This window comes from Carica papaya, chromosome 1, assembly GCF_054855325.1.
Source record: "Carica papaya isolate Zhongbai chromosome 1, ASM5485532v1, whole genome shotgun sequence".
In the NCBI taxonomy this organism is placed as follows: Eukaryota; Viridiplantae; Streptophyta; class Magnoliopsida; order Brassicales; family Caricaceae; genus Carica; species Carica papaya.
The window spans coordinates 20,093,045-20,120,800 of NC_142309.1; the positions used below are offsets into that span (position 1 = coordinate 20,093,045).

General features: G+C 36.3%; 1 protein-coding gene across 5 annotated transcripts; it reads right to left on the reverse strand.

Moving 5' to 3' along the window:
- Nucleotides 1-27,110, reverse strand: RXW8 (GDSL-like lipase/acylhydrolase superfamily protein). 5 transcript variants are annotated; one of them, XM_088221346.1, is made up of 13 exons: nucleotides 26,917-27,110; nucleotides 26,687-26,793; nucleotides 25,557-25,980; nucleotides 23,842-23,988; nucleotides 23,511-23,574; nucleotides 23,194-23,403; nucleotides 16,273-16,500; nucleotides 15,323-15,621; nucleotides 7,547-7,823; nucleotides 6,826-7,104; nucleotides 943-1,176; nucleotides 684-855; nucleotides 1-590 (listed from the first exon to the last, which is right to left on the reverse strand). In XM_088221346.1, exons 3-13 carry the CDS (start codon nucleotides 25,835-25,837, stop codon nucleotides 514-516), a joined length of 2,268 nt encoding a protein of 755 aa, XP_088077472.1. In that variant the 5' UTR covers nucleotides 25,838-25,980; nucleotides 26,687-26,793; nucleotides 26,917-27,110; the 3' UTR covers nucleotides 1-513. The 5 variants fall into 5 exon arrangements, with proteins under 5 accessions (XP_088077472.1, XP_088077473.1, XP_088077474.1 ...); XM_088221347.1 differs by having other exon boundaries at nucleotides 25,557-25,997; XM_088221348.1 differs by having other exon boundaries at nucleotides 16,273-16,461; nucleotides 26,687-27,108.
- Nucleotides 27,111-27,756: the final 646 nt, after the last annotated feature.

Here is a 27,756-nt window from a genome sequence, read left to right on the forward strand (position 1 = left end):
TGACTGCAAAGCACCATACGATTTCATAGTATAATCTCTGCTTTGAATAACCACAACACAATAACTGAAGTGATCCCCTCTGCAATAATTTTGCATCATGAAGATAAAGTCGACATGGCTATCTAAATCTGAAAGGCACTGGCCTAACCATATACTTTGAAACCAAGTATATACTCATGCTTCTCAAATATGCTCCGCCAGACAATCTGACGGGGAGAATTCAAAAAGAAACTATACAGATCAAAGAGGCTTTCCAGATTGTTTCATCACCCATATATGCATTCAAATAAGTTATATGGGCATCATTATAAACAATTCAAAACAGATATAACCTATGTCGTACAAAGACTCAAACTTTCTGTTGTATGCTATGGACCGACCTGTGCGAGTCATCAAGAATTGTTCTTCTGTGCACTTTGTTCCAGTAAACACCATGACAATGATGATGGTGGTGAAATGAACAAACTTTTTCCCTCGCAACAGATGAATCATTTACAATGAACAAGCTGAAGTTTACTTGGGGCTAGGTTTATCCCTCTCTGGACTGAACTGAAAAGCCAACAACTCACTTTTCTGGATGTGCTCCTCACCTGAAAAACAGAACAGCAGACTCAGACAACCAAGCAATTTACTTGCTCTCATCACAGATAAATGCAATCTCCCAAGCAACAGATGAAACAAACCTGGATCCGGTGCCTCTAGATTCGGAATGTCCTGATCTGGACAATTATTGCTTTCAGCTTCAATCAACATACGAGAATGTAAAGGGAACTGGCAATAGACGGATTTCAACTGTTTATATATCTCTTCTAGCCTCCCAGTTTGGTCATCTTCCCGATCCATCTCTATAAGAGCCTGAAAGAAACCCAATTCACAAAAATTGGACGGTGAAACACATCTGGACGCCAAAGCTCTTGGAAAAAATCATATCCAGTGGCCTACCTGAGCAGCATTCTTCTTAAAAATTGGATAAAACCTCTGCCTGCAATACTCATTAAAAAGGAGTGTGCCAAGAATCAATGGGATGGTGAAAGCTGTAGCAACTGGTGACTTTTTAATTCCAAATACCCCCAAAGCTATAATTTGTGTCAACACCAATGAAAATATTGTTGTATTGTGAAAAACGGGCCAATATCGTCCCCAGCTTTCGTATTTTGTCACATATACATTGAGAATCTGAAAAAATACATCAAAAGATCAATACCAATTTACAACATATCTGCAAATTATAACTTGATGGACACAGGAAGTAAATATCAAGTTACTGTCTAACTTCTACTCAATAAAACGTCTATTAACTTCAATATGTTTTGTTCTACCATGTTGTATAGAATTACGAGAAATACTTATCGTTGATATGTTATCACAGTAAAGGCGCATTGGACTATCCCATTTGACTCTTAGATCTTGCAAGGATCTCTTCAACTAATAATAACTCACATACTCCTTTTGTCATTACGCGAAATCTTAACTCTATACTTAATCTTGTAACTACATTCTACTTTTTACTCCTTCAAGTGACCAAATTATCCCCAAGAAAGGTACAGTAATCTATAGTACATCTTCTGTCTGCTTATATAGAATGCATAAGTTTCAATGGTCAATCTATCATTCCTTTCAAACATTATGCATTTTTGTGGTGCTCCCTTTAGGTAGTGTAATACTCTATAGGCTGCCTGTGCATACACCTCTTTAAGGTTGTTTATGAACTGACTTATCACACTCATTGTATAGACAATGTCAGGTCTTATGTGTAATAGGTAATTCCCAATTACCTCGTGGTACATTCCTTTATCTATTTATGCACCCTTCTACTTGTCCGATTAGGGTCAAGAAGTGTACTAGCTGGTTTAATTGTTAGTTTACTTGTATTTTTCAACAAATTATTTATATATTTTTGCTGTAAGATAAAGATTTCTGATCTTGAATGAGCTACTTCGATCCCCAGAAAATACTTTAACTCTCTTAATTCCTTGCTTTCAAACTCCTTGACCAGGAAGGGCTTGAGCCCAAAGTTTTCTTGTTCATCATCCTCTATCACAATAATATCATCAATATATATTAGGAGAGCAGTAACTCCTAATTCTAAGTATTTGATAAACAGGGTGTGATTTTCCTAACTCTAGTTGCATCCATTGCCAACATAACTTCAGTAAATCTACCAAATCATTCTTTATATGACTGCTTGAGCCCATAAAGTGTCTTTTTTAATTTATACATTTTTTTTGTACCTATTTTGTTGGCAAATCCTGGTGAGATTTCTACAGATCTTTTCTTCTCTTCCCATGCAAGAATACATTTTTAATATTAAATTGCTATAAAGTAGGCAGTTAGAGATAACAAAACGAGCACTATAATTCATTTTTGCAACTGATGCGAATGCCTTTTGATGGTCTATCCTATAAATTTAAGTATAATCTTTGACTACTAACCTTACTTTGTACCTTTCAATTATTCTATGTCATATATTTTATGGTGAACACCCACTTGCATCTTGTAGTCTTCTTTTCTTTGGACAAATACACTATATCTTATATCTTAGTGGTTTTTAGTGCATGCATATCAACAACTATGACATTTTTCTATTTTTCACAAAATAATACATCAGATACAATGTTAGAAATAAACTTGGTATTAGACTCATGAGAAAATTCTTATGGGATTGTGACCACTTGTTAAATGACACAAACTATAAAATTTTATACAATAACTATTTGGTGTATTCCCTGGTTCCTTTACGGATTGCAATTGTCAATTCAATATCAAGTTGGGTAAGATTCAAGACTTATCTCAAATCCAGAACTTGTTTCTAATACCAACCCTGCCTCAGCTCAAGATCTAGATTCTTCCTCGAATAAACCTGAGTAAATATAGTACATGTAAGGTTTTTTTGAATAGGTTGAATGTGAGAGTTTTCTACTGATAGTGCAGGTGGTAAAGTTGGTGTAGGTTGTAATTGGGGAAATTCGAATTTGAAAGATCTGCACACTTATCTTCCAACATAGATTCTCCATAAAGATAATGTTAATTGAAAAAGGATTTTCTCTCAACAAAAATAACATCCGTGACACATAAAATTTGAATATAGATGGATGCTAGCATTGGTAATCCTTTTGAGAGAAGAATGACTCACAAATACATTTTAAAGCTTTAGAATCAAGTCTCCCTCTCTGGTGGGCATGGATATAAACAAACATGATACATTCAAATATCCAATGCAATAGATGATTTGTGATAGTGACTTCAGGGTAAAATCTAGAAAGGATTTCCAAATGGCTTTTAAAATCAAAGATACTATAAGATAATTGAAGTCTTCAAAAAATAACATTTGTATGCCAATACTAAGAAGTGTACTTTCTGCGGTGAAAAATTGACATTTTCAAAGTTTATAGTTAGTGCACAGGGCATTGAGGTAGATGAGGATAAGATGAAAGCAATCAAAGAATGGTTTACCCCGACATCAGCCAGTGAGGTAAGAAATTCTATGGTTTGGTGAGCTTCTACCACAGGTTTGTTAGAAATTTCAGTTCCATTGCAGTACTATTAAATGAATTGGTAAAGAAAAATGTAAAGTTTGTATGGACTGAAAAACAAAAACATGCTTTTACTTTATTGAAAGATAAATTATGTTATTCATCTATTTTAATTGTACTTGACTTTAACAAAAATTTTGAGCTTAAATGTGATGTTTCAGGTATAGGTATAGGAATAGTTCTGATGTAGGAATGCCACTTCGTGACTTATTTCAATGAAAAGCTTAGTGGCGTACCATTGAATTACTCAACCTACGATAAGGAGTTGTACACCTTGATGAGAGCATTAGAGGTATAGTAGCATTACTTATTGTTGAAGGAGTACATGATACATACCAACTATTAATCCCTGAAACATTTAAGGGCTCAAGGTAAACTCAACCGTCGTCACGGTAAGTGGATCGATTTCATTGAGTATTTCCCCTATGTAATCAAGTATAAACAAAGTAAGAATAATACTGTTGCTGATGCATTATCTTGCATCTATCCTTTGATTTCTACACTTACCTCTAAATTGTTAGATTTGAATATATTAAGAAGATGTATACCAAGGATAATAATTTTTTCACTGTTTATCATGCATGCGAGCATTTTGCATTCCAAAAATTTTATAAGCATGATAGTTTTCTTCTTATGGATGGTAAGATATGTGTGTCCAACTGTTCACTTAGGGAATTACTTAAGCGTGAGCCTCGTGATGGGGATTGATGGGGTATTTTGGGGTAGCTAAAACTTTAAACATATTATATAAAAAAATTTATTGGCCTACCATGAGAAAAAATGTTAAGTGCATTTGTAATATGTGTTTTGCATGTAAGCAGGTCAAATCTAAGGTTTTTCCTCATGAATTATACACAACTTTGCTTGTATCTATAGCATCCTGGATAGATATATCTATAAATTTTATATTAGGATTGTCTAGGACAGAGAAGTAGTAATAATATATTTGTCGTAGTGAATAAATTTAATAAAATAACACGCTTCATTGCATGCCATAAAACTGATGATGCAACAAATATCGCAAATTTACTTTTCAGGGATATTGTGAGACTTCATGACATTTGTAAGAATATCGTGAGTGATAGAGATGTAAATTTCTTAGCCACTTTTGGAGAGTTATGTGGGGTAAATTAGAAACTAAGCTATTATTCTCAACTACATTTTACCCTTTGATTGATGATTAGACTAAAGCTGTTAATAAGACCCTAGGATCCTTGTTAAGGGCTGTAGTTGGCTGAAATTTGACGTGGAATGATTGTTTGTTTATGGTAAAATTTTACATATAATAGAAGCATTCACAATTCTACAGGGTTTTCACCTTTTGAGATTGTTTATGATTTTAATCTTTTAACTCCGTTGGACCTCATGCTTTTATCTTTACATGAAATTTAGGACATTGATGGTCAGCGGAAAGCAAAATTTTTTAAACCCATACATAAAAAGATCAAGCAGCATATCCAGAAGAAAAATGAATCTTATGCACGACACGCCAATAAAGAAAGGAAACGAGTAGTTTTCCAACCTGACAATTAGATGGGGGTTCATATGCGAAAGAAAAGATTTCTCAATAAACAAAAATCTAAGTTGGACCCCTGAGAAGACGAACATTTTCAAGTTCTAGAGCGTGTCAATGACAATACCTACAAAATTAATCTTCCCCTTTTTTATACAGGTCCAGATTCGAGAATGAATTTTTTTTAAGAGTGAGGGATGATGTGAGCATAGACATAAATCATGAAAGGGACGACCAAGAGAAGATGAGTGGCAATCAAGCCCAAAAGAATGGACAAGTTGGCGGCCAAGAGAAAAATGATGAAAAAGATATTTCAATGCCAAGTGGGCTCATTACAAGAGGGAGAGCTAAAAGATTACAACAACCCTTTCACCTCTTTGTCCAAGCATGGATCAATAAAGAAGATAAGCTTGAACTCACTAAAGAAATCCAAGAAAAGAAGACAACAAAGCCATTAACTTAAGGATATAATGGTATATACAATTCACTTCAAGTACAAGAGGTAAACAAGCAAGAAAAAGGAAAGGAATTTCCCTTAAGTGAGGAGAATCGGTCAAAAGGGGAAGATGCTCCTAAGACCGCAAATTGCTTGAACAAAAGAGGAAAAATTATTTAAGAGCCAAATCACATGTGTTTAGGACATAAATGGGCAGTCATCTTGCTTTTTTAATGGCCAGCCATAATTTTCCAATTTTATTCTTCCTAAATCAGCCCTATTAATTAAGACCTCTTCTATTTAAAAAGGAAAATCATATCTATTCTATTTTAGAAAGCAATATTCTTAATTTTGTTAATTTTCTTATTCTATTCTACATTTATTTTTCTATATAATTTTGTCATTAACTTAGGAGATTGTTTTTCTTATTATTTACATGTTCTGCACTATAAATAGGCTTTCACTTCAAAGTTGTAGGAGGATTCAAAAATTTTACAACAATAAAATTCAGGTATTTTTGTTTTAAACTTTCAAGAGTGAGTGATGGGTTTTCGACCGATTTGTTGTGTTAGGAATTGGAATCACTTATCGAGATAAGTCTTGTGGCTTCTTTTCAATTCTACTTCTTTGTTTTTTTTCCCTATCACATTGGTTTTCACTCCCTTGTTAAGTGCGGGTCAAGTAAGGAGAGTTTACTTGAAGTTCTGACTTTCTGGTTACTGATGTATATGTGAGATTTTAGATTGCGTTGTTGATCCCGAATTCCACATCACCAGCCCTTGTGGAAACTGGATAGAGAGGCCATGAAGCCTCATCTGAATGATCTCTATGTGGGGAGATGTATCAGCTTTGTTATTCAACAAACATTCTTGAATCATCTTCCACAAACTCTTTTCAATAAGTCTCTCAAGGCTTCCACTGCTTAAGGCTTTGAGGTATATATGCATAATCAAATTCCTAAATTTCAATCTTTTCTAAGATGGCTTGAGTTACTCAAATTTGAAGATATATGGTAAAATTATCTACAGTAGTACTCTAGCAGAACCTCCATCTATTGGAACAATGCTTTAGCTTTTGTTTCCTCAATAAAATATCAATAGAAGGATATAGATGTTTCAGAATTAAATCATTCCTAATTTATTTTTAAGGCATTGACTCAAAATTACAGGAGCTGTTAAAATGAAAAATAGCATTATATTCTACCATCCATGCAGCATGAATGAACTATACTTGATGAATAAAATGCTAAAAGGAGTCTATTAACATGGTTTACTGGTGCATCCAATATAACATCATAGAAAAAATGTACTATTAGAGAGTAAAAGAAGGCTACAGCTAAGTACCTGATTTCGATATACAAGGTAAGCCAGGAAGAAGTAAATGAGCAAGAAGGGCAATATTAAGGGTGCCATGATTGAATTGGTGAAGCCAAGAATTCCAAAAAGAAGGATCCGTGGGATTTCAGTATGATAGGGAAAAGAGAAAGTGCTGTCAGGTGAATCCTCATCTATTTTGAATATGAACCTTTTCAGCACATTGCAGATAAGAGCAAAAGGTTGCACCATTTCACATGCTAAACCTGCCCAACCTGAGGTAAAAACATAAGTCATGAAGAAGCTAGCCTGCAAATATACAAAACCAAAACAATATTCAGAATCTATCAGTTAGCTTAATAATTACAGAACAGTTTTAGGGGCCTTGAGAACTGAAAAACCAATAAGTAAAAAAGAAATCAGACAAGCCAGCTAACGTTCACTGTCCCTGTTGGTACAAGTAAATCTGATAGCATTCTCATCCACACCCAGGACCGGCCATGTGGAAGGCCCTGCCAAATAGATCTACGCTAGTCCTCCTCTCATCACAATGTTCACTTAATAAGACACTTGGTCATCTTTTGGAAATTGTCAATCACATATCAAAGAAATTAATTTGAGTGATATAAAACAATTGGGAAAAATATCTTTTTTATCTCTTAGAAAAATACAATCTGTAACCCACAAAATAAAAGCAGCAATTAGCTTTGGCTTCTGTCAAATACCTAGATAGGAATAACGGAGAAATTACCTGAGTTGGTACTGCTTTGGCAAGTTGAGTTGGTAGGTCTTTCACACTTGAGAAGACACTCAATTGCCTGATTACAGATCCTGATAGAATATTAACAAAGAAGACATTCCAGATTGTGAAGTATAGAACTTTTACACATGCACTCTTTTTCCTTCCACCACGTGAAATTGGCCCTTCTAGTACTGAGAATAACATCATTGTTGGTGGAACGGCATACAGAAATAACATCAAAATTACACTTGGTAGATAACCTGTTATCAGCTGGCTCATGTACTTCCTGCATAGAATTTAAAGGAAAATTAATAAGGACCTTCCACACCTAGACTTCATAAATTATCAAACAACTCAATGATTATGCTCCTTTTTTTACTATGTCAAAAATTTTTGAAGTCTGCTCTTTTACACAAGGAGAAATGAATTTAATAAGAATTCAAAATAGAAAACCAGTTGAAAATTGTTGATTCTCAATCAACTCTAGGAAAAAATTTCTCTGTGCAAACATTAGAAAAGGCAAGATTTCCTTTTCTCTGTAAACACATGACGAACAGAGTAAACATCTATGATGAAAGATCAGTTTACCGGTTAGGTGCAAGGACCCATGGCAAGGGAAGGAAGGATGATCCTGCTTCGGACCAATGATTTGATTAACTAAGAACAAAAGTTTCTACAGAAACCAGTTTAGACTTTGGATTAGGAGACTTTTCTATTTGCATTTATATTTATGCCATTATAGTAGTTAGAAGGAGACTTGTTTATTTGCATTTATATTTATGCCTACTATAGTAGTTAGATTTAAAGTGTTCAGGATCTGCAACTCTGGGTAGTCTCAAAGGGATCTAATTTCCTACTTTTCCTATAAATATGTTTACCAGCATTAATCAAGCTCATCAGCAATCATAACCTAAATACTGGATTTTACCTCTAAAGATAAAGAGGTTCTCTTTATTGAGCCTCAACATAGGGCAACAAGGCCAGAAAATCAAGAAAGAAAGCGCTAGCTTGCTTTGAGACACCTCCATGTCAGGTCCCTTTGACAAGATCCCAACTCCAAAACTGTGAAAAACCAGCATCAAAACCGCTGATCATGGGACGCGTTCAAGCCTTCCAACAACAATGTGAACTCTTCTACAAACATTACAAAGAGGACCACGGAGGACTAACTTCTGAAATTAAAAGCTCTTAGCAACGTGCTATCTGCTGCCAAAGAAGAAGCTACAAACACGATGAAGACAAGCTGCTGATCATGGGACGAGTTCAAGCTTAGTCTGTCAAACTCGACTTTCATTTCAACGGGGAAATGGATTCACTAGGTTGGTTGAGCAGTTGCAAACACTTTTTCCCAGCATCAACAGAGCAGTGAGGAAGACAAAAGTTGGTTTAGTGTAAAAATACACATTCAAGACAATGCACAGTTGTGGTTCCTAATATTGGAAAATGACCAGCTAGACTTGACGTGGGCAAGTTTATAAGTCCTACTACAACGTAAGTTCGGAATCTCAATCCATAACAACAAGCTGGGGAAGTGATAAAATTGCACAACTATGAGTCGCACCATCTCAGACGGTGGCCGAATATCAAAGGCGCTTCAAACCATTGTCAACCCGTAAATCTATGCTCACACCAAACTAAGGTATAAAAATATTTCTTAGTTGGTTGCAAGATTGTATAGCAGTCAAGGTGGAATTGTAGCAGCCACCAAATGTGATAAGGAATGAGCCTTGCTTGTCTCCGGTGAAAGAAGTAAGGAGAAGACGGGGCAAGAGATCAAGCCACAAGGCGCACTACTGCTAGTGCCAGAAAAACCAACCTTTAAAAAGAAACCCAATCGAGAACAGATGGAGTACAGACAGAATAAAGGGCTTTGCTCTAACTGTGACGAAGCCTTTGTTTTATATACATGTGTAAAAGAATTTTCTTGCTGGAGTGTGCAGGGAACCCAAGTTAAAGGAAGTCAACAACTGAGAGCATCGGAGAGGATGAACCTGAGATTTCAGTACACGCCATCTCAGGAGCTATTGCTATCTAGACTATGAAAATCAATCCCCAAGTTGTTGCACAACCACCCCATATCTTAAGATACTCGTGGAGCAATCACTATTTTCATTTGCAAGACTGTGGTTAACCAGCTATCCCTTCTCATGGAACTGCATGATACTCTATGAGCCATGTTGGCCACTGACAAGCAAGTACGAAACCCAAGTGTCTGCTAGAGTATCTGGGTTATTTTGGATAATAATCATTTTCTTGTAGATTTCTTCGGTTAACCTCTCAGTGGCTTAAGAGTGGTGTTGGGAGTAAATTGCCTTGCACAGTGGGGCTAATTTTATGGGATTTTGTAGCCACAAATACAGCCATCCATCAGAAAGAAGACATCATACACCAAAAAGGGATTCATCAATATGCGAGCAGGAATAATGTAAGACATACTTTCACAATTTTATAGTCGTCTGAAAATAAGCAACTGGTGGCATTTTCTAAGTAAAGTTTAAGGTAGAATGAAAAGACATTAAGAGGAGAAAAGAGAAAAAGAAGGTTAGGCAAGAAGAGAGAGGGAGAAGAGGAAGAAAGATTAAAAATGGTTGAAGAAAGGGAGAAAACCAGATTCTAGAGAAATAAATGCTTCAATCCTATTCCAATTACTAGTATCGTTTTTATTACATCCAATGTGTTTATATAGGCAAAAAGGAGTTCTGAAAAGAGCCAATAGCAATCTCGGCAACTAGACAAGTTGGCGACTTGATATTTCTATCTTTTGTTGATGAAAGGTGGGATATGTTGACGAGTTGTGATTGCCACCTATTTTGGCCACCATCCTAGATCAAGAGAGGGCACAAGTTGACAACTTGAGTTTACCACCTCTTCTGGCCACCATCTTTAGACTTGTAAGAAAGGCACAAATTTGCAACTTATGGTTGCCATCTTCTTTGGATCACCCAAACCTAGCACCTAAAGGACCAATAGAAACTAAGATACTACATTCTACCACTGAAAGATGCCACCTTATCCTGAAGAAAAAGAACCAAAAAGTATAACAAAAGTAAATCATAAATCTAGGTATATTCCTAAACAGCTTATATGTGTCCTAAAGAGGCCATATAATACAAAAACATAAAAAAATTTACATAATTATGTAGACATTCTAATGCTAAAAACATTACATCTTAACTTGATCCAATTCTAGATCAAGGAAAAGTGCAAAACTAACTACTGTTTCCACTGAGCAGAAGAACCAGCTAGATCTAGAGGAGGGCGTTAACCAACTCTGAGCCCATCTTTGCTGCAGTGGTTGGCTTACCACCTCAACAATCCTATGATCATAGAATCATCTTGGTGACAAAAACACCCACCTTGTTTTTGCAAAACCTTAGAGTTATCCACATTTACAAGAGAGATGAAATTGAGAAACATCTAGAGGAGATAATGCAACACGAAACCATTGGACCCGATCAATCCCCATTCTCCTCCTAAGTTTTACTGTCTAAAAGGCAAATGGCACGTGGCCTTTCTATGTGGATTGCCATGCCCTCAACCAAAAAATAATCAATAATAAGTTTCCTACACAGTTGATTTATGAACTCCATGAAGAAATGATAGCACCTAATTCCTTAAGATGCTAGATCTACACTCAAGGTATCATCAGACTAAGGTATATCGATGTTAAGAAAATTGTTTCGAACACATCGTGTCACTATAAATTCCTAATCATGTCATTTAATCCAACCAATGCGCTCTCAGGCCTCAACCTTTCAAGCTATCTGCATGTTTGTATTGGTGATTTTTTATGACATTCTAATATGCGAAAAACATGGGTTGAACATATGGGCCCCTCATATCAGTTATCTCCCTTATGCAAAAACAATAGCTTGTCTATAAAAAAGTTTAGATCCCTTTTTGCACAATCCCAGGTCTCATACTTAGGTCATGTGATTTCTATTAGGGACATGAGCATTGTAGAAAGTAACTCCAAAACCTCATCATGCCACAATGCCCTAAGCCAACCATCAAAAGCCTTTGAGGTTTTTGGGATTATCTTGCTACTACAAAAAAGATTGTGAGAGATTATGGAATTACAGTGCGAACCTTGATGTCAAAGGTCCACATGAATTCTTTCAGTTGGACCTCAAAAACCTAGGCCAAATTCAAGATTGGCATGACTACTCAAGCACTCTCCCAAAACTTTATTGTTGAATATAACCCCTCTGATTATGGCATTAGATTGGAGCTACAACAAGGAGACTTGCATGTATCTTAAGCAAACTTTGGCTGCTCGCTACCATCAGTTACCTGCATTTGAATAAGAGCTCATGGGGATCGCTCAATTCGTTTGACATTATTGACCATACCTGTGGGGCAGTTTTGAATGGTAAGGACTAATACAGTCTGAAACTTTTTAAGGAACATAGAGGTGACTTCTCCAAAAAGTGCTGACTGAGCAAACTAAGGAGGTTTGATTTTGCTGGGGAGTATCAAGCAGGGAAGAAAAAGTTGTGGCCACCATTCCATACTATCCCAACGGTATAATAAGGAGACAACCTAGAAGCAATTTACATGTATCAACTGGACATATTTCATGCCATCTAAGGAAATTTCTATATCACCGCTTTTGCAAAAATTGGTGGATCAAGTACAAACTAGTGAGGCAGGTCTATGGACTTTCTAGAATGGCCTACTCATCTGCGAGAAAATCTTCATGCCACTTCACACAAATATTGTTGGTCCTCTTGGTCCTCCATAACCAAGGCTGTGAAGAATACCAAAAGACACTAAGACACATTGCTATCAATTTTGTTGCAACGGCCAAAAGCAAAATAAGCAAGAGAAATCCTCTTCAGCCTGTCAGCACTGCAGAGTTGAAGCAACCAGCAAACCTCCTCCAGCCATTACCCATTGTAAAACAAATATCGCCAACATCTAGCTCTGTTGAAGGTCTTCTCCTTTTCCATAACAAAATAGTAATCTTGGAAGTCATGAACCACTTCTCTAAGTATGCACACTTCCAACCACTTCTCTAACTAGCCCCTTTGCTCTTTGATTGCATCTTCAAGTAATAATGGTTACTTGAGTCCATCATCACTTTACCAGGACATGATCTTTACCAGTGCCTTCTGGAAAGAACTTTTTGACCTCCCTGGAACCTGTCTGGCATTCAGCTCTGCTTCCCAACCTTAAATCTGCTGGGCAGACAGAGGTCGTAAATTGCACACTGAAATGAATTTACAATTTTTTCAACCAAGAAGCCAAGTTAATGGTTGGATTCATGAGCCGGATATTGCTACAACACCAGCTATCTCTCTTTTTCGGAGCCTACCCTACTTGAGATAGTTTATGGAGAGCCCTCAAAGGAGCTTTTGTCTTACTGCCTTGGGCTGGCAAGAAACCAAGCACTAGACTGTTAGGGAAATAACCCATGAGTCGGACCACTAGGATGTTAGTTATGAAGGTGTCTGAGCAGGAGGAAGAATGACAGTAGGGTTACAGAGAAAAGAGAGATGAAATAGAAGAGGATTGAGGGAGTAGGAAGAATAGAGAGGAAGAGGAGAATGAGATGATGAATATCTGCTTAGATCATTCTCTTTCTATATCCATAAAGGTGTATAACCATGCATATATGTGGAGCTGGCGCCTGTACCCGGCCCTTCTTAACATCTATGATCAGTATAGAGACAGCTGTCATCTGTATCCTAAATAACCGAGGGCATATTCCTAGTACTAAAATTACCAAATGGAAACCAACAATAACAGAATGGAAAGCAACACAAGTTTTAATAACAACTACTCTATCCTCCATTTTCCACTTATTCCTGACATTGACATGGAAGTTTGCACCCAAACTAAAATCTTAACGGTCTCCAAGAACAGCTCCTACAAGCCCAGCTAACCGTGAAAGCTGCTTATGATGCTTGTTGCTGCGAAATACAATTCCAAGTGGATGAAAATTCACTATTTCACATCCGCCCTTACCAACAAATATGCTTGGCATGCAACTTTACTAGAAGCTGGCTCCCAAATTTCATGGACCTATTGACTTACTTGAAAAGGTGGGATCGGTGCATATCACCTAGAATTACCAAAGGACTCCATCCATCATCCAGTTTTTAGATGTCTTAAGAAGTTCCATGGAAATGAAACAGTTCAGCCGGCTCATCCTCTAGTTATCAAAGGGGAGGGAGGTACTTCCCAACCCACAAGTTGTATTGGTGCAGAGTGTGAGAATAGGTTGCTGCAAAATGCTAATCCATTGGGAGGGTCTCTCTCCAATAGAAGCATCCTGGGAAGCTGGGGATGAGATCTTGGCCCATCATCCAACTTGGTGCTCGTGGACAAACACCATTCCAAAGGAGAAAGAAATGTTACAAACAATTAGAGTGCATATACTTTGGATTTTTGATTTACTGGTCTTATCATGTGCAAGGAACCCGTAGCTAGGGGAGGAAGGATGCCCCTACTTTAGACTCTACTGGTTTAATTAATTGAGAATGTAGATTTGACGTAGAATGGATTACTTCTAGATTACCTAAATAGTTTAGAAATCATAATTCTATTAAGTACAAAGCAATTATACCATTTACACAGATTTATTATTATAATTTTAGTAACTTTGAGAATTTATTCAGATTAGTATTGTTTTATTTTCTTATTTGTATTAGTAATATTATTTATTAGTATTCGCGTTTCTCATTTTAATTTTATTTAGAAAAGGTTACTTATGAAATATTATAAATATTGTTGTAATTTTATCTTTTGGAACAGATTTCAATTATTTAATAAAATATTTCAAGAGTTTTTCAACTTTTTTGTTGTGTGATACAATTAAAATCTTTAAATGTAATGTTTAAAACTTCTTAAATGTAATGTTTGAGAAACCCTAACTGTAATATTTAAGTTTTTTTTACCTCAAATCTTAAGCAAGAAAACTAAGGTTAATTTGTCCTACATAAAGGTTTTTGTGGAATCATGTTAGGCTTTGGATTAGGGGTCAGATTTATTGTTCACATTTATATTTATATCTAGTCTAATAGAGAGCTACTTGCCATATCCTCCCTATAATTATGTTTATTAGCATCAAGAAAGCTCATTGGCAAATAATCCAAACACCATATTTTATTTTTCCAGAGGCTCTCCTTAACAAGCCTCAACATAGACCAACAAGACCAGAATCAAGGAAGCAACCTGCCAACTAGCCTCAAGACTTCCCTGTTTCAGACCCCTTGACTAGATCCCAACTCTGGAACCGAGACAATTATAGCGAGAAGCAGGACCAAATATCTTGACTCAAGGATCGGCCATAGAAATGATATTAATTCAATGCATAAAATTGAATCAGCAGCATATACTAGAGAATAGAAAGAAGTTTTGGTCTATTCCACAATCTAATTTGTTGTTGCAGATCTTATTGTTGTTGCAATCACCTCACAACATTCTATTTCTTTTCCAGTCTGAAAAACTACACTGCCTTACAGCTGTCATCAATTAACACCTAAAATGATACAACTTAAAATATAGGAGAATGAAATAACACTTCCTGATTCAATCTTTATTTGTGAATCTGTGGAAGTTAAAATTCGTTGCAACAAATATAAATTGAAATATTAACGTGAATGTCATTATCTGCATAAACTTTTTTCATTTCCATGCATCTAAACAATTTTAACCTTTTAAACTCTTTTGCAGTTCTAAACTTCAACTTGCGGTCTGCCAAAAATGGTGCCACACATGAGCCATGTGCAGATATGTGAATAAAACAGAAACTATGCAATTATTCACACCAGAACTCACTTTTTCAGAATTCCTCTGAGAAATGGAAATGCATGCGCTAGTTGTTCCAGTTGAGTCAACCCTTGTATAAAAGTCACAGGAATAAGGAACACAAACATGAAGACAATTGCACCAAGAAGTGTTGCTAATTTACGGATCCAAAGTTGTCTATATGGTATACAGAGATTTGACCAGTATATATCATGTGGTTCCGGAGCTAACTCTGTCACCCATAACATAGGATTTGATGATTGAAGAACCTCTGCAACAACAACAGCATCAAAACGAGTCTTGAAGAAAACAAAAGCAGCAGGGCACTCCTGCATGAAGGACCAAAATCTTCCTGTTAACAATGTCCACCAATAAAATTTTGGAAGGACATACGTTCCTGAACACCGAGATGTTCAAACGAAGAATATGAACAATAAAAAAGTAAAAAAGAAATGGTCTTTTTTCCAGATTGAGAGTGAAGGGGTTCACCATGTTCCATTAAGTGGCATTAAGCTATATCACCAAGAAATCCACAACCATCAATGTAAAACTTACTGAGGTTTAAACAAAACTAACTTTTCATGTGCTATTTGGATAAGCCAGCTCCTAATATCTAGCACAGTGAGGATAGACAATCCTATAATTGGTTTAGAAAAGTCTTCAAAATATTAAATGTTGTAACAAACAACAAGAAAAAAGAATGAACAATATGTTTACAAAGCACCAACAGAAATGAAGAAATGGCCAAAGAATTATATAATTGTTAAGTACGTGCTAAAGCATGAACGGAAAACATTAAGAAGCATATACAGTATTGTTACTAAGTAAATAACTTATTCTTATAGTAAGTCAAATTCTCATACAAACCAAACAAGATCCTCAGGTCTTGGTTCCAACTTAACAATAATCAATATAGATGGCACCAATAATAACACAGATACTCTAATTCTTTGATATACTTTGTGCACAAAGTCTTTTACCTTGTCTATTGCAGCTAACTCCAATTCACCAAGGTTGAGATTCCCCCTTATATTATCTAAATTAGCAGATGGAAGGATATGAAAAGAATTTACAGGTCCACCACAAAGAGTACATGGAAATAACCCTGTACTACACTTCGGTTCGGTAGAGACACCCTTAAGCAACTTGCACATCTTCTCTGCATTATTCTTCAAGAAAAGCATGTAATAAGCATAGAAATGTGTAGGCTACAAATGAGAAACAATTGGAGATAGCAACTAAAATATTTAATGCATTATAGTAACAGAGCTTAATGAAATCTCTTCATGTTTAAGTGTTGACATGAATATTTTGTTATTTAAATAATTGTGATATTTTTTCTTATATAACTCTCATTATTAATTTCTTGTAACTTTTTAAAATTCTTATTATAATAAAAATTTTCTTATTTGTATTTAAGAATTCTTATATATATATATATGAATTATTTGTAATAACAAAAATATAGTGAAAATAAAGTAAATATTTTTCTCTAAATTTCTATATGGTATCAGAGTAAGATAAGGGTATTTTAGGGTTTTAATTTTTAGGGTTTCTTTCAAACTCTAAAATATTCTTAACACTCACCAAATGGAGTCTTAGTCTCATCACCAACCTGCTGCCCTTCTCCGGTGAGCGTCTTCGCCATACCCAATCCCTTTGCTCCAGTCGCGCCCGGCTGTTCACTCAGCCACTGCTTCTTCTTCGGCTATCTCTCTGATTCGCGCAAGCCATCTGTCTCTGTTTCGCGCCCGACCGTGCATCGCATATTCGATTCATATCCCTCTGAGTCACACTCGATTCAACCCGCACAACCTTAGTTCGCGCATCGCAAACTCAGTTGGCACAGTTTCTCCATTCGCACATCTCCCCAACCCATCTACCTTGGTTCACATATGGCTCTCCACACGGTTTCTTCATTCGCGCACGGGTCCTATTTCGCGGCTTTGTCTTACACGCACGGTTGCTATTCTCTTCCGTCATGTGACCACGTCTGGCCGAGCACCAACAGGCTCGTTTTTTTGCCAGAATCCGATCGCAACTTGGCCTCCCGCAACGTGCGTCTGCCTCTCTCCAGCTCCAAACTTGTCTCTCTCGAATCCGGTTCTGGTTCTCCTATTTCGTCGGACAGACTTGTCTTCCATGATCTCCTCCGGTCTCGCAGTGTTTTTTGGTCTCCATTAGTGTTGGAGTATTTTTTGGCATCCTTTGAATTTTTTCTATCTCGTTGAAATCAACAGCTGGGTATTGTTCTCTTTCTATCGGTGCGTCAAACATGGTAAACTCAAGTACTGCTTTTCTCTCCACTATTTCCAATTTTGATACTTGAATTATACACTCTATAACTAACAGACACATGACAGGCTCTTCTAAAGATTTTCTGACCTATTTTTCATATACTCAATGGGAAAACATCTGTGTCGTCGGTGGATCATACACTCTTGTATCTAGAACAAATTCTATTAATTGTACTTCAACCATTCCACTGACTTCAGTTCTTTATGTGTTTAGTATTTCTGACAGTATCTTATTCATTAGTTCTCTTACTAGAGATTTTAACTATAAAATTGAGTTTTTTTTTATCATTGTGTAACACCCAGCTAGCCCAATGTTTTCTTCGTTCCAATCCAAAGGATCCAAACCTACAGGCTAGCCCCACTCTTCTCACCTATAACACAGCAAAAAAGGAGGGGGGGGAGGGGGGGTTGTAAGGTCTTAGTAGGTTTAGGAGTCAACTAGGTGGACGGTGAGGATTGGACTGGTAGGATGAAGGGCTAAGATTTGGTGGGAAGGGAGATATATAAATAGGGGTGGGCTGAGGAAAAAAAAAGGAAAAGAAAATAGAACAAGAAAAAGGGGGGAAAGAGAGAGCCGGTCGACAGTGAAGGAAGGAGAATAAAGAAGGGAAGGAGAGATCAGTAACAGAGGTTGAAGAGGCGTACTAGAGCAGAGGACTTTACTGAGCTAGGAAGAGATGGAGGCTAGAGGTAAATAAATTTGAATGCTCAAATGTTGTTATGGTAATATGATTTGAAGTTTTGTTCAGGTTGTTTGATGGAGGATTTTGAGTTGTGAGGAAGTAGAGAGATGAGGAATGATGAGCGAACTGAGTGGAAGTGAGGGAGAAGGAAAGGAGTTGACCGAAATGGAGTTAGGTTGAGTGGTATAGCAAAATTGGAGCGATTTTGCTGGTCGGCTACATTGAGGTGTCAATATTGATACCGATGGAGGTGAATACTGGTGCGCCGATATTGGAGACGGCAGAGAGGGAAGTTGCAGCGCCGATATTGGTGCTAATAGCCAATTGCATGTGTGGACGAACTGAGGCCGATGGGGGTGCATGTGTATTGTGTATTTTGCGGTGATGTTCTGCTTGAATATTGTAATTTGTGTATACTGTCGATGGATGTGTGTATGTGGCCACACGAAGGCCGGTGTGTGTGTGTGGCAGTATACTGCCGATGTTGGTGGCCAGGAAAGATCGGTGTGTGTGTGTGGCCACAAGAAGGCCAGTGTGTGCGTGCAACAGTATACTGTCGATGTTCGTGGCCAGGAAAGGTCGGTGTGTGTGTGTGGCCACAGGAAGGCCAGTGTGTACGTGTGTGACAATATACTCTCGATGTTCGTGGCCAGAAAAGATCAGTGTGTGTGTGTGTGGTCACAGGAAGGCCGGTGTGTGCGTGTGGCAGTATACTGCCGATGTTCGTGGCCAGGAAAGGTCGGTGTGCGTGTGTGGCCGAGCAAAGGCCGGTGTGTGGCTGAGTATAGCCGACGACAGAGTGGTGGTAATTTAAGTGTGCGTGTGTGGCCAAGCAAAGGTCGGTGGGCCGCTGAGTAGAGCCGACGGTGGAGTGGTGGAAATTAAATGTGCGTGAGTGGCTAGCCAAGGCCGATGATGGTGTGTATGTATGGCTGAAAAGTCGGGACGCGTACGTGGCTAGACTGAGGCCGATGATGGTGTGTGTTTATGGCTGAAAAGTCGGGACGCGTACGTGGCTAGACTGAAGCCGATGAGTGGGCGTGGGTGGCCGACCAGGATTGTGGGAGCATTGAGTGGTTGAAGGCGGTGTAGGCAGTGGGATTATATGTGTATGGGTGGTGTTGGGGCTAGAACTAGAGTGGAACTAGGAATGGCGGAATACGGTTAGAATGTGTGGTGAGAGGAATGTAAGGGTGGAGTTAGATTTAACACTAGGCTAGATGTTCAAAATGTATTTTCATATCTTATTTGCGTTTTGAATTTATTTTACTGGGTTACAATATGCTCACTATTTATCATTTGCAGATGCAGTAGGATAGGAGACGGAACCAAAACCCCAGTCAGTGGGACCATACCTAGGGGAAGCGAATTGACAAGTAGTCAGATGCATGTTGGATTATACTGGATATTCATTCATTTTATATCTCTGTAGTGAATAAAAACTTTCCCTGATTCTTTTCATTTGCTACCTTGATATGGTTGAGTTGAAAACGAGTTGTGAAGATTTCTTTAGATAGATTTGATGATTGTAATGCACGGGGAACAGTTGGTCTTGGATGAAATTGTAAGTAGGGAGTTCGAGTATATTGTGTGTGTTATGAAATATCTAGAGGTGTTAAAATTGTGTCCTTCAAAATCTTCAAACAAGAAAGACGATTGGCACAGGTAAACTGCAGGATGACTTATGTGTCTTGAATAGAAATCAAAACGTCATTGGGAATCAAGTTGCCTTCAAAGATACAAATGTCAAGAGGGAAATCCTACAGTTGCATCGATAGTTAGGACATCCTTCTTTCTTTATTCTAAAAAAATTATATCCCACATTATTTAAAAGAACTTCTATAAATTCCTTATTTTGTAATGCATGTGAGCTAGCTAAACATAAAAAAAGTTCGTATCATATGAGTAAGCATAGAAATCCTACTTCTTTTATGACTATTCATTCTGATGTTTGGAGACTTACTCATAATACATTTTTATCTGAATATAAATGGTTTGTTACTTTCATTGACTGTTGTACTACATTAACATGAATTTATCTGTTGAAAGCCAAAAGTGATGTGTTCTTATACTTTCAGTTATTTCATAAAATGGTATGTAACCAAAGTGATGTGTTCCTATACTTTTAGTTATTTCATAAAATAGTATTTACATACTTTGATGCTCAAATTAAAATTCTACGAACAGACAACAGTACATAATATATGGATGATGGATTTCGTGCCTACTTGAATTCTAATAGGATAATTCATCAGACAAGTTGTGTTTACACCAGTGAACAAAATGAGGTTGCTGAAAGAAAAAAAAGACATATATTATAGATAACTCGATCACTAATGTTCACCATGAATCTACCTAAAAGTTATTGGAGAGATGCAGTTCTCTCAGTTGTCCATTTTATTAATAAAATGTCTTTACGGGTTCTTGATTTTAGAAGTTCTCTGGAAGTTTTGCAAAGTACAAATTCGTATACTGTTCCCCCCAAAGTGTTTGAATGTATTTGCTATGTTCATGCTAGAAATGTGAGTAAGTTGGAACCTAAAACTCTCAAATATATATTTTTTGGATATTCTCCTACTTAAAAAGGGTACAAGTGTTATCATCCACCATTTAGAAAATACTTTGTGATTATAGATGTTACTTTTAGAGAATCTTAACCATCAGCTCCACCCTAACACCTCTTCAGGGGGGTAGTGAAATGGAAAAGGTGATGCCCAGTTTGGTCACTCTTGGCAGCAATATTCAGGGAGAGAATTCTATGTCAGAAGATCTTATTCAAGAAGAAAATGTTGAACGACTGAAATCGAACTTGAAGAGGTATTCAATGAGAGATAAGACAGAAAAAACCATCATGCACTCTATCCCAATTCAAGAATCTCAGTTCCTAAAAATACTGATGAGTCATCTTTATCTTGTAAATTATCTTATAAACCCATTACTCTTAGAAAATGAATCAGAACTTGTACTAAACATCCTATACCTAACTTTGTCTCCTATGACTCTCTATCTCCCTCCTATAGAGCTTTTGTTTCCTTTATTTTCTCTGTGTCTATTTCACAAGATTGGAGAAAAGTTCTAAAAAATCTCAAACGAAAGGAAACAATGATTGAAGAAATGAAAGCATTGGTAAAACATGAAACATAGAAGCTTGTTTTAACCCCACAAGGAAAAAAGATGGTTAGTTATAAGTGGGTGTTCATTATAAAACACAAATCATATGAGTCAATTGAAATATACAAAACTAGATTAGTGACTAAAGGGTATACTCAGACTTATAGAGTTAACTATCAAGAAACTTTTGCATCTATCGAAAAAATGAACACAATTAAAATATTACTATTCTATGCTGCTAATCTTGATTGGGATTTACACCAGTTTGATGTAAAAAATATCTTCCTCTATGGAAACTTAAACGAAGAGGTAGCCATGAAGATTTCACATAGATTCGAAGATGAAATAACACAAAAGAATATCTACAAATTAAAGAAGACCTTCTATTTATTAAAACAGTCTCCAAGAGCATGGTTTGAAAGGTTCAAAAGAGATATGATCTCTTTTGGATATCAGCAAAACAATAATGATCATATTCCGTTCATCAAGCATTGTGAGGGTAGGATCACTCTTCTCATTGTTTATGTAAATGATATCGTAATAACTGCAGATGATACAAAAGAGATGATTCAACTAAAGGAATTTCTTTCTCGAGAATTTGAAATTAAGGATATAGAAAAATTGCAGTACTTTTAGGAACTAAGATTTGTCAGATCTAATAAAAAAATATTCATTTCTCAAAAAAAGTATATCCTACACTTATTAGAAGAGAGTAGAATGATGGATTGCAAGACAAGAGAATCTCCTATTGAAAGTAATCATAAACTACAAGATAGCAGTGGTGCATTAGTTGACATGGGAAGATATCAAAAATTGATTGGAATACTCATTTATCTTTCACGTACCAGACCATATATAACTTATACAGTTAGTCTAGTGAGTCAGTACATGCATAATTCTCGTGAGACTCATTTACATGCCGTTTTTTGAATATTACAATATCTGAAATCTGCATCAGGAAAAGATTTACTATTCTCCAGAAATGGTCACCTTAAGATAGAAGCATTTATAGATGCCGATCGCGCTAGATCTCCATATGATAGAAGGTCAACTACCGATTACTGTACAGTCGTTGGTGGCAACTTAGTCACATAGAAAAGTAAGAAACAAAATGTAGTTGCCCGTTCCAATACTAAAGCAGAATATAGAGCAATAACTCAAGGGGTATGTGAATTATTATAGTTGTAAAAGCTAATGAATGAATTAAAATTGTTTAAAGAAGAGAGTTTATCATTGTTTTGTGACAATAAAACAGTCATTAGTATTGCCCAAACTCCAATTCAACATGATATGCAAGTTAGGCATGTGTGATATTTTCGCACCAACTTGAGGGGGAGTATTGACACGAATATTTTATTACCTAAATAATTGTGATATTTTTTTTCTATATAACTCTCACTATTAATTTCTTGTAATTATTTAAAATCCCTATTATAAGATAAATTTCTTATTTGTACTTAGAAATTCATATATATATGAGTTATTTGTAACACCAAAAATATAGTGAAAATAAAGTAAATATTTTTCTCTAAATTTCTACATTAAGTTCTATGGAGAAAAGTTCCGAAGAAATGGTTGCAGAAAATTTAATCTGAAGAAATGAAGCAAACTTAAGTTTGTTCCTACATCTTCAAGCAGAAAACTCTATAATTAATATATGGATATCCAGGGAGGAGTAAACAAATTAAAACAATAAGGCTACATATGAGCCTCAACTTAGAGAGGAGAAAAAGCCTTAATAAATTATCAGTTAAAGACAGGAAATTAAAGTGATGAAACTCCTCACTTGCATAGGTAGATAGATGCATACCAGCAGTTTCTGAATGGTACCAGAACGATACACCATTTGGTGCGATAAGTAGCTTGATGCATAATACTTTGTGAAGAAACTTCTCACTGATTCACTATAAGATTGTTCTGGAGACCATGGAATAGAACGGACAAGAACTGCAAAATGACTTAGATTTGGAGGGCATCCAGTTAAACGTGCTAGCCTCAATTGAACAATACTTTTATATTCCTAGGAGAAAAAAAATACATAAACAAGAAGTAAGAAAATAGTAAATTGAAAATCATCAGCAAAGTTGAATCTTGCATAAGCAAATAAAAGTTATGCTAAATCCTTACAAAGTATAGCAGGATACAAGCTGAGCAGGATATCACATACAAGGCAAGACAATGGGCCCAAAGCCTGATAATGATTGGAAAAGAAAAAATCAATTGGGAACAATACTCCATAGAATCTGTTGCTGGTAATCTGATACAACAAAAGTCTATAACATTTTTATAGGGATAATTGTGTGTTCATTAGCAAGCAACCAAACAAAAGTTTAAATAAGGAATGGCAGGACGATCTTCTTCTAATAATGAACTCATCAGAAACCCAGCCACACACACTCTGAAAAGGAAATTTCCATGCACATATTCTTTTGAAAAGCATCAGCTTATAAGCTTATACCATCTTGAACATTCTTTGACGTTTCCAATTGTAAAGGCCTCCAATGACTCTAAATGGATTTCCTTGTGTGCTCTCTCTTGCCCATAATAGTTAACTGGCAGCACAAGAAAAATGCAAATGATTGCAGCAATCGAAAATACTCTGATGCTGTAGAAAGACATAAGAGAAACACACCTGTAGTGAGTAAAATCCCAAAGTATAACTTAATTCTGGATAAAAACATGCTGAAAGGAGGTTATAGCCAAAATGCATGAAACCTTGAGGCACTTCAAAAACTATTTGATGTAAGACAAGTTATCGTAGGGAACCACACTTACCTTATAAAGTAGAGGAAAAAAGGAAAATATGAGGGAAGATAATAGAAGACAAGATAGATAGAGGGAAATAGGGGATAAAAGTGAAGACTTTAGAGGGAGATTAGAAGAGTATTAGGTAGGTATGTTGAACAAAAGAGACAAAGGGAGATCTCAGATTTTAATAATCGAATCGATAAATCAATATAATAATTATAAATAGTCTACTAAACAACTAAACTAGGCTACCTTATTTATAGGCACCAAAATACAATTAAATTAAAAAATCTATGTCCACTTTAGTTCTTCCTATTCTGTCACTATTGGATACAACTGTTTAAATTTTGAGAGGAAAAAAATGAATCCACAGTGTGATATCTCTAAACCAACAACAGTAGGAGTATAAGAAAGTAGTGATGCACACACACAGAGGTCCAATTATCCTTGAAGTTCCAATCAGTTCTTTAGAAAAGAAAATATTTGTCATTCTATGCATGATAAGTTTTTATATCAGTTGCCAATCTCTAATTACACAGATTAGAAAACAAACCTGGGAATGATTCTCACAAAAATGTTTCAGCCTGGGGAACGGGAAGGATGAAAGAATCTGGAAGCTGAGCAAAGATGGGATTTTTTCAGTGTCTTCTTATTACAAGCACTTAATTGGCCAGCGAGCTGGGGATGTTGGCAGTTTTCCGCATAAGCAAATCTGGAAATTGAATGCCCCGCCCAGAGTGGCTTTTTTTGCGTGGGAGACTGCTAAGGACTGTATCTTGACTGTTGATATGCTTAGGAGGGGGAATATTCCGATTAATAGATGTTTCTTGTGCAAAAAAGAGGAGGAGACTTGTAATCATATCTTGTTGTGATGTCCTGCTGCCTATGGTCTTTGGTCTATGGTTTACAGTTTATTAGGGTTGAACTGGGTTGTGGCAGGGAGTGTGAAGGAGGAGGAGTGGGCTTGGGATGGGGTGTGTAAAAAGAACAGATTGTTACAGTTAATCCTACTTTCTACTTTCTATATTAGAGATAAATAGATCCACTCTTTTGGTTCTATGATTTTGAGTCATGACATTAGAGAGCTCGAGGATTTTGGAGCTGTTTTTAATCTTTTGATCGATTTGTAATTACTTGTATATGGGTGTACCCCTTTGGCACATTGTTAATAATACTATCTTACTTTTATTTCAAAAAAACAAAAATAAACAATCTGATCAAGCCTAAGACAAAATGCAGATAACCATGATTTCCAGCAACAAATATATGCTATTGCAATGTAATATAACCAAAATCAGACATTTATTAAAACAAAGGAGACCAAGCTTTCAAAAAAATTTACTTTAGATTGATGAATGAGAGTTCAATAGATTAAAGGCATAGAATTTAGAAATTTTATATTCTAAACTTTTGGGGCCCAGTAACCTGAAAACGACCATTCTGAGGAAAACCACAGCATCTAATCCAGTAATAGCCAATAATTCTTCTTCAGTTGTTCCCCAGGCCTTCAGTATCCACCTGGGAGAGGGCACAAATCTTTCCAACCAGTAAGGATCATTACGTTTTGCTCGTCCAGAAACGAGTCTCCGTCCAAAATAAACACTAACATTGCTTGGTTGTTTCCTCAATATCGAATAGAATGATAAAAGCACCACACATACAGCTATATTGATTCCAGCAGAAGTCAAGAGAGCGGAAATGTCCATCTAACTCCACTTTATCTTCAACATTTATCAATTTTGTTAATGAAGAATACTGGAGCAGAAACACATTATGATCACTTTTATTTGCTGAATGTATGAAAGAAGCTGCAGGGATACGCTGGCTTTAATTGATGCAGGTTCAGAGCCTGTGAAAATTACCAAGCTGACAAAGGTAAATTACTGAATTTGAACACAATTGTCACATACAAATGTATTAAACAATATAAAGAAATTAGGCAGGACAACTTTCACAGACCAAGTTCACATTGAAACCAAGCAATTAAAAACATCAAAGGGTCTAATCAGTTGCTTGGACTTATTTGCATCAATTTTAAGGAGGAAAAAGAGAATCACTACTGCTTTCTCCAGCACAATGACTAGAAAATTAGTGATAATTACTGTCCTCCCTGAACGCTTAAAACCCAGTAAAAAAAAAAAATCCTAATCATTTCTTAAACTCCCGTATGAATATTACATTTCTATGCTCTTGGTTGTATCCCATCACCAGCGAGGAACCAGTTTCACAAGACTCAAAAGGAATTTTGAAAATTACAAAAAAATAATATACAGGGTATAAAACCTCACCAACTCGATTAAAACGAATTTATACTTCGCCTTCTCTTCCAGTTAAGCATTTCACATAACAAAGCTTAATCGACAATTGCGAATTTAAAAAGAAAAAAAAAAACCACAAGAACTTGGGAAGTAAAACAAAACGATTATAATAAAAAAGAAAATGACGCCCCGGAAGAAACAAATCAAATTAAAGCAGGAAAAACATTAAGAGAAACAAAAATTACAAATAAAGTTCTCAAAGAGAAGAACAAAAAAGGAAGATGAAAGAGAGAGTACCTGTTAAGCCACGAATGCGACTCCACAGCAGGGAAACTTGAGAACAGTGAAACCCCACACGAAAAATGGGGTTTAAAACTTACACGCCAATTGAAGCTTCGCTTCGACTGCACAGGAATAAATCAGAATCTGATTTGAAGCCAAAATCTTCGAGAACAACAAAAATAACAGAAAGAAACCCTAAAACATAACACAGATAGACTGAAACGGAAGAATCGAAAATCGATTACACGCAATTTCGTTGTTCGCTGTATCGTTGGAGGAATACGAAAAGGAGAATGCCATGTGGAATGTACGATTTTTTGTGGGTAGCGCGAAGGACGCGCCACGTGTCGAGCTGGCACCCCACACTACAAACGTGGACGGTGCTATCCAATCGATTGCTATCCTTGTCACTGTTAAAATTCCTTGAAAGTAAAAAATTATTATTTTTCAAAAAAAAATCCTTGGAAGAAAGAAACCGAATCTTCCTTTTTGTCTTCAGTTAATTTTAATCCTGTCGTGGCGGTTGGTCTGGTTCTGCTGGGATGTACGGCGGTTGGTTTGGTTGTGATTACGTGCATCGCGGTACATCGTATCTTAATGCACTCGTGTCGGTGGTCATCGATGATTGGATTTATGACACGTGTAAAGTGGAACCTCGGCCCTAGTTATTGACAGTTGGGCTTGGTTGTGTGGGCCTGTCTGATGGTTGGAATGAAATTAAGTACACGGATCATAAGAATCTCCGTTGGGCCTCGTGCGCAAAATCCCTACCGACTGGGTGGGGAGTTGGATTTGGTTTTTTAACTTTTTATTTTGTGACTCAACTCTAAATAAATTTTCAAAAAAATAAAAGCAAAAATTAATACCAAATAGTATTCTAAGTTTTCAAATTGTTTTGATTTTTTCAAATACATATGGGAAGTTTCTCTCTCTTCTTTGATTTCTGTTTTAATTTAAATAATTAGAATTAAAAAAATCACGTGTGTACTTTTTTGTCTTCAAAGTCTAGCACTACGTGGAGAGTTGAGAGCAAAAAGAAATTTTTGGATTTTTTAGGTGGAATTATTTTATTTAAAATACATATG

What these genes read in the sequence shown, in the direction of transcription:
- RXW8 (XM_088221346.1), bottom strand. Translation starts at nt 25,837, where the DNA reads ATGGACATTTCCGCTCTCTTGACTTCTGCTGGAATCAATATAGCTGTA. An exon ending in GTCAAAGAATGTTCAAGATG is followed by an intron (nt 23,575 to 23,841) that starts GTATAAGCTTAT and finishes AATCATTATCAG; the next exon opens with GCTTTGGGCCCATTGTCTTG. An exon ending in CTCAGAGGAATTCTGAAAAA is followed by an intron (nt 7,824 to 15,322) that starts GTGAGTTCTGGT and finishes AATTCTATGCAG; the next exon opens with GAAGTACATGAGCCAGCTGA.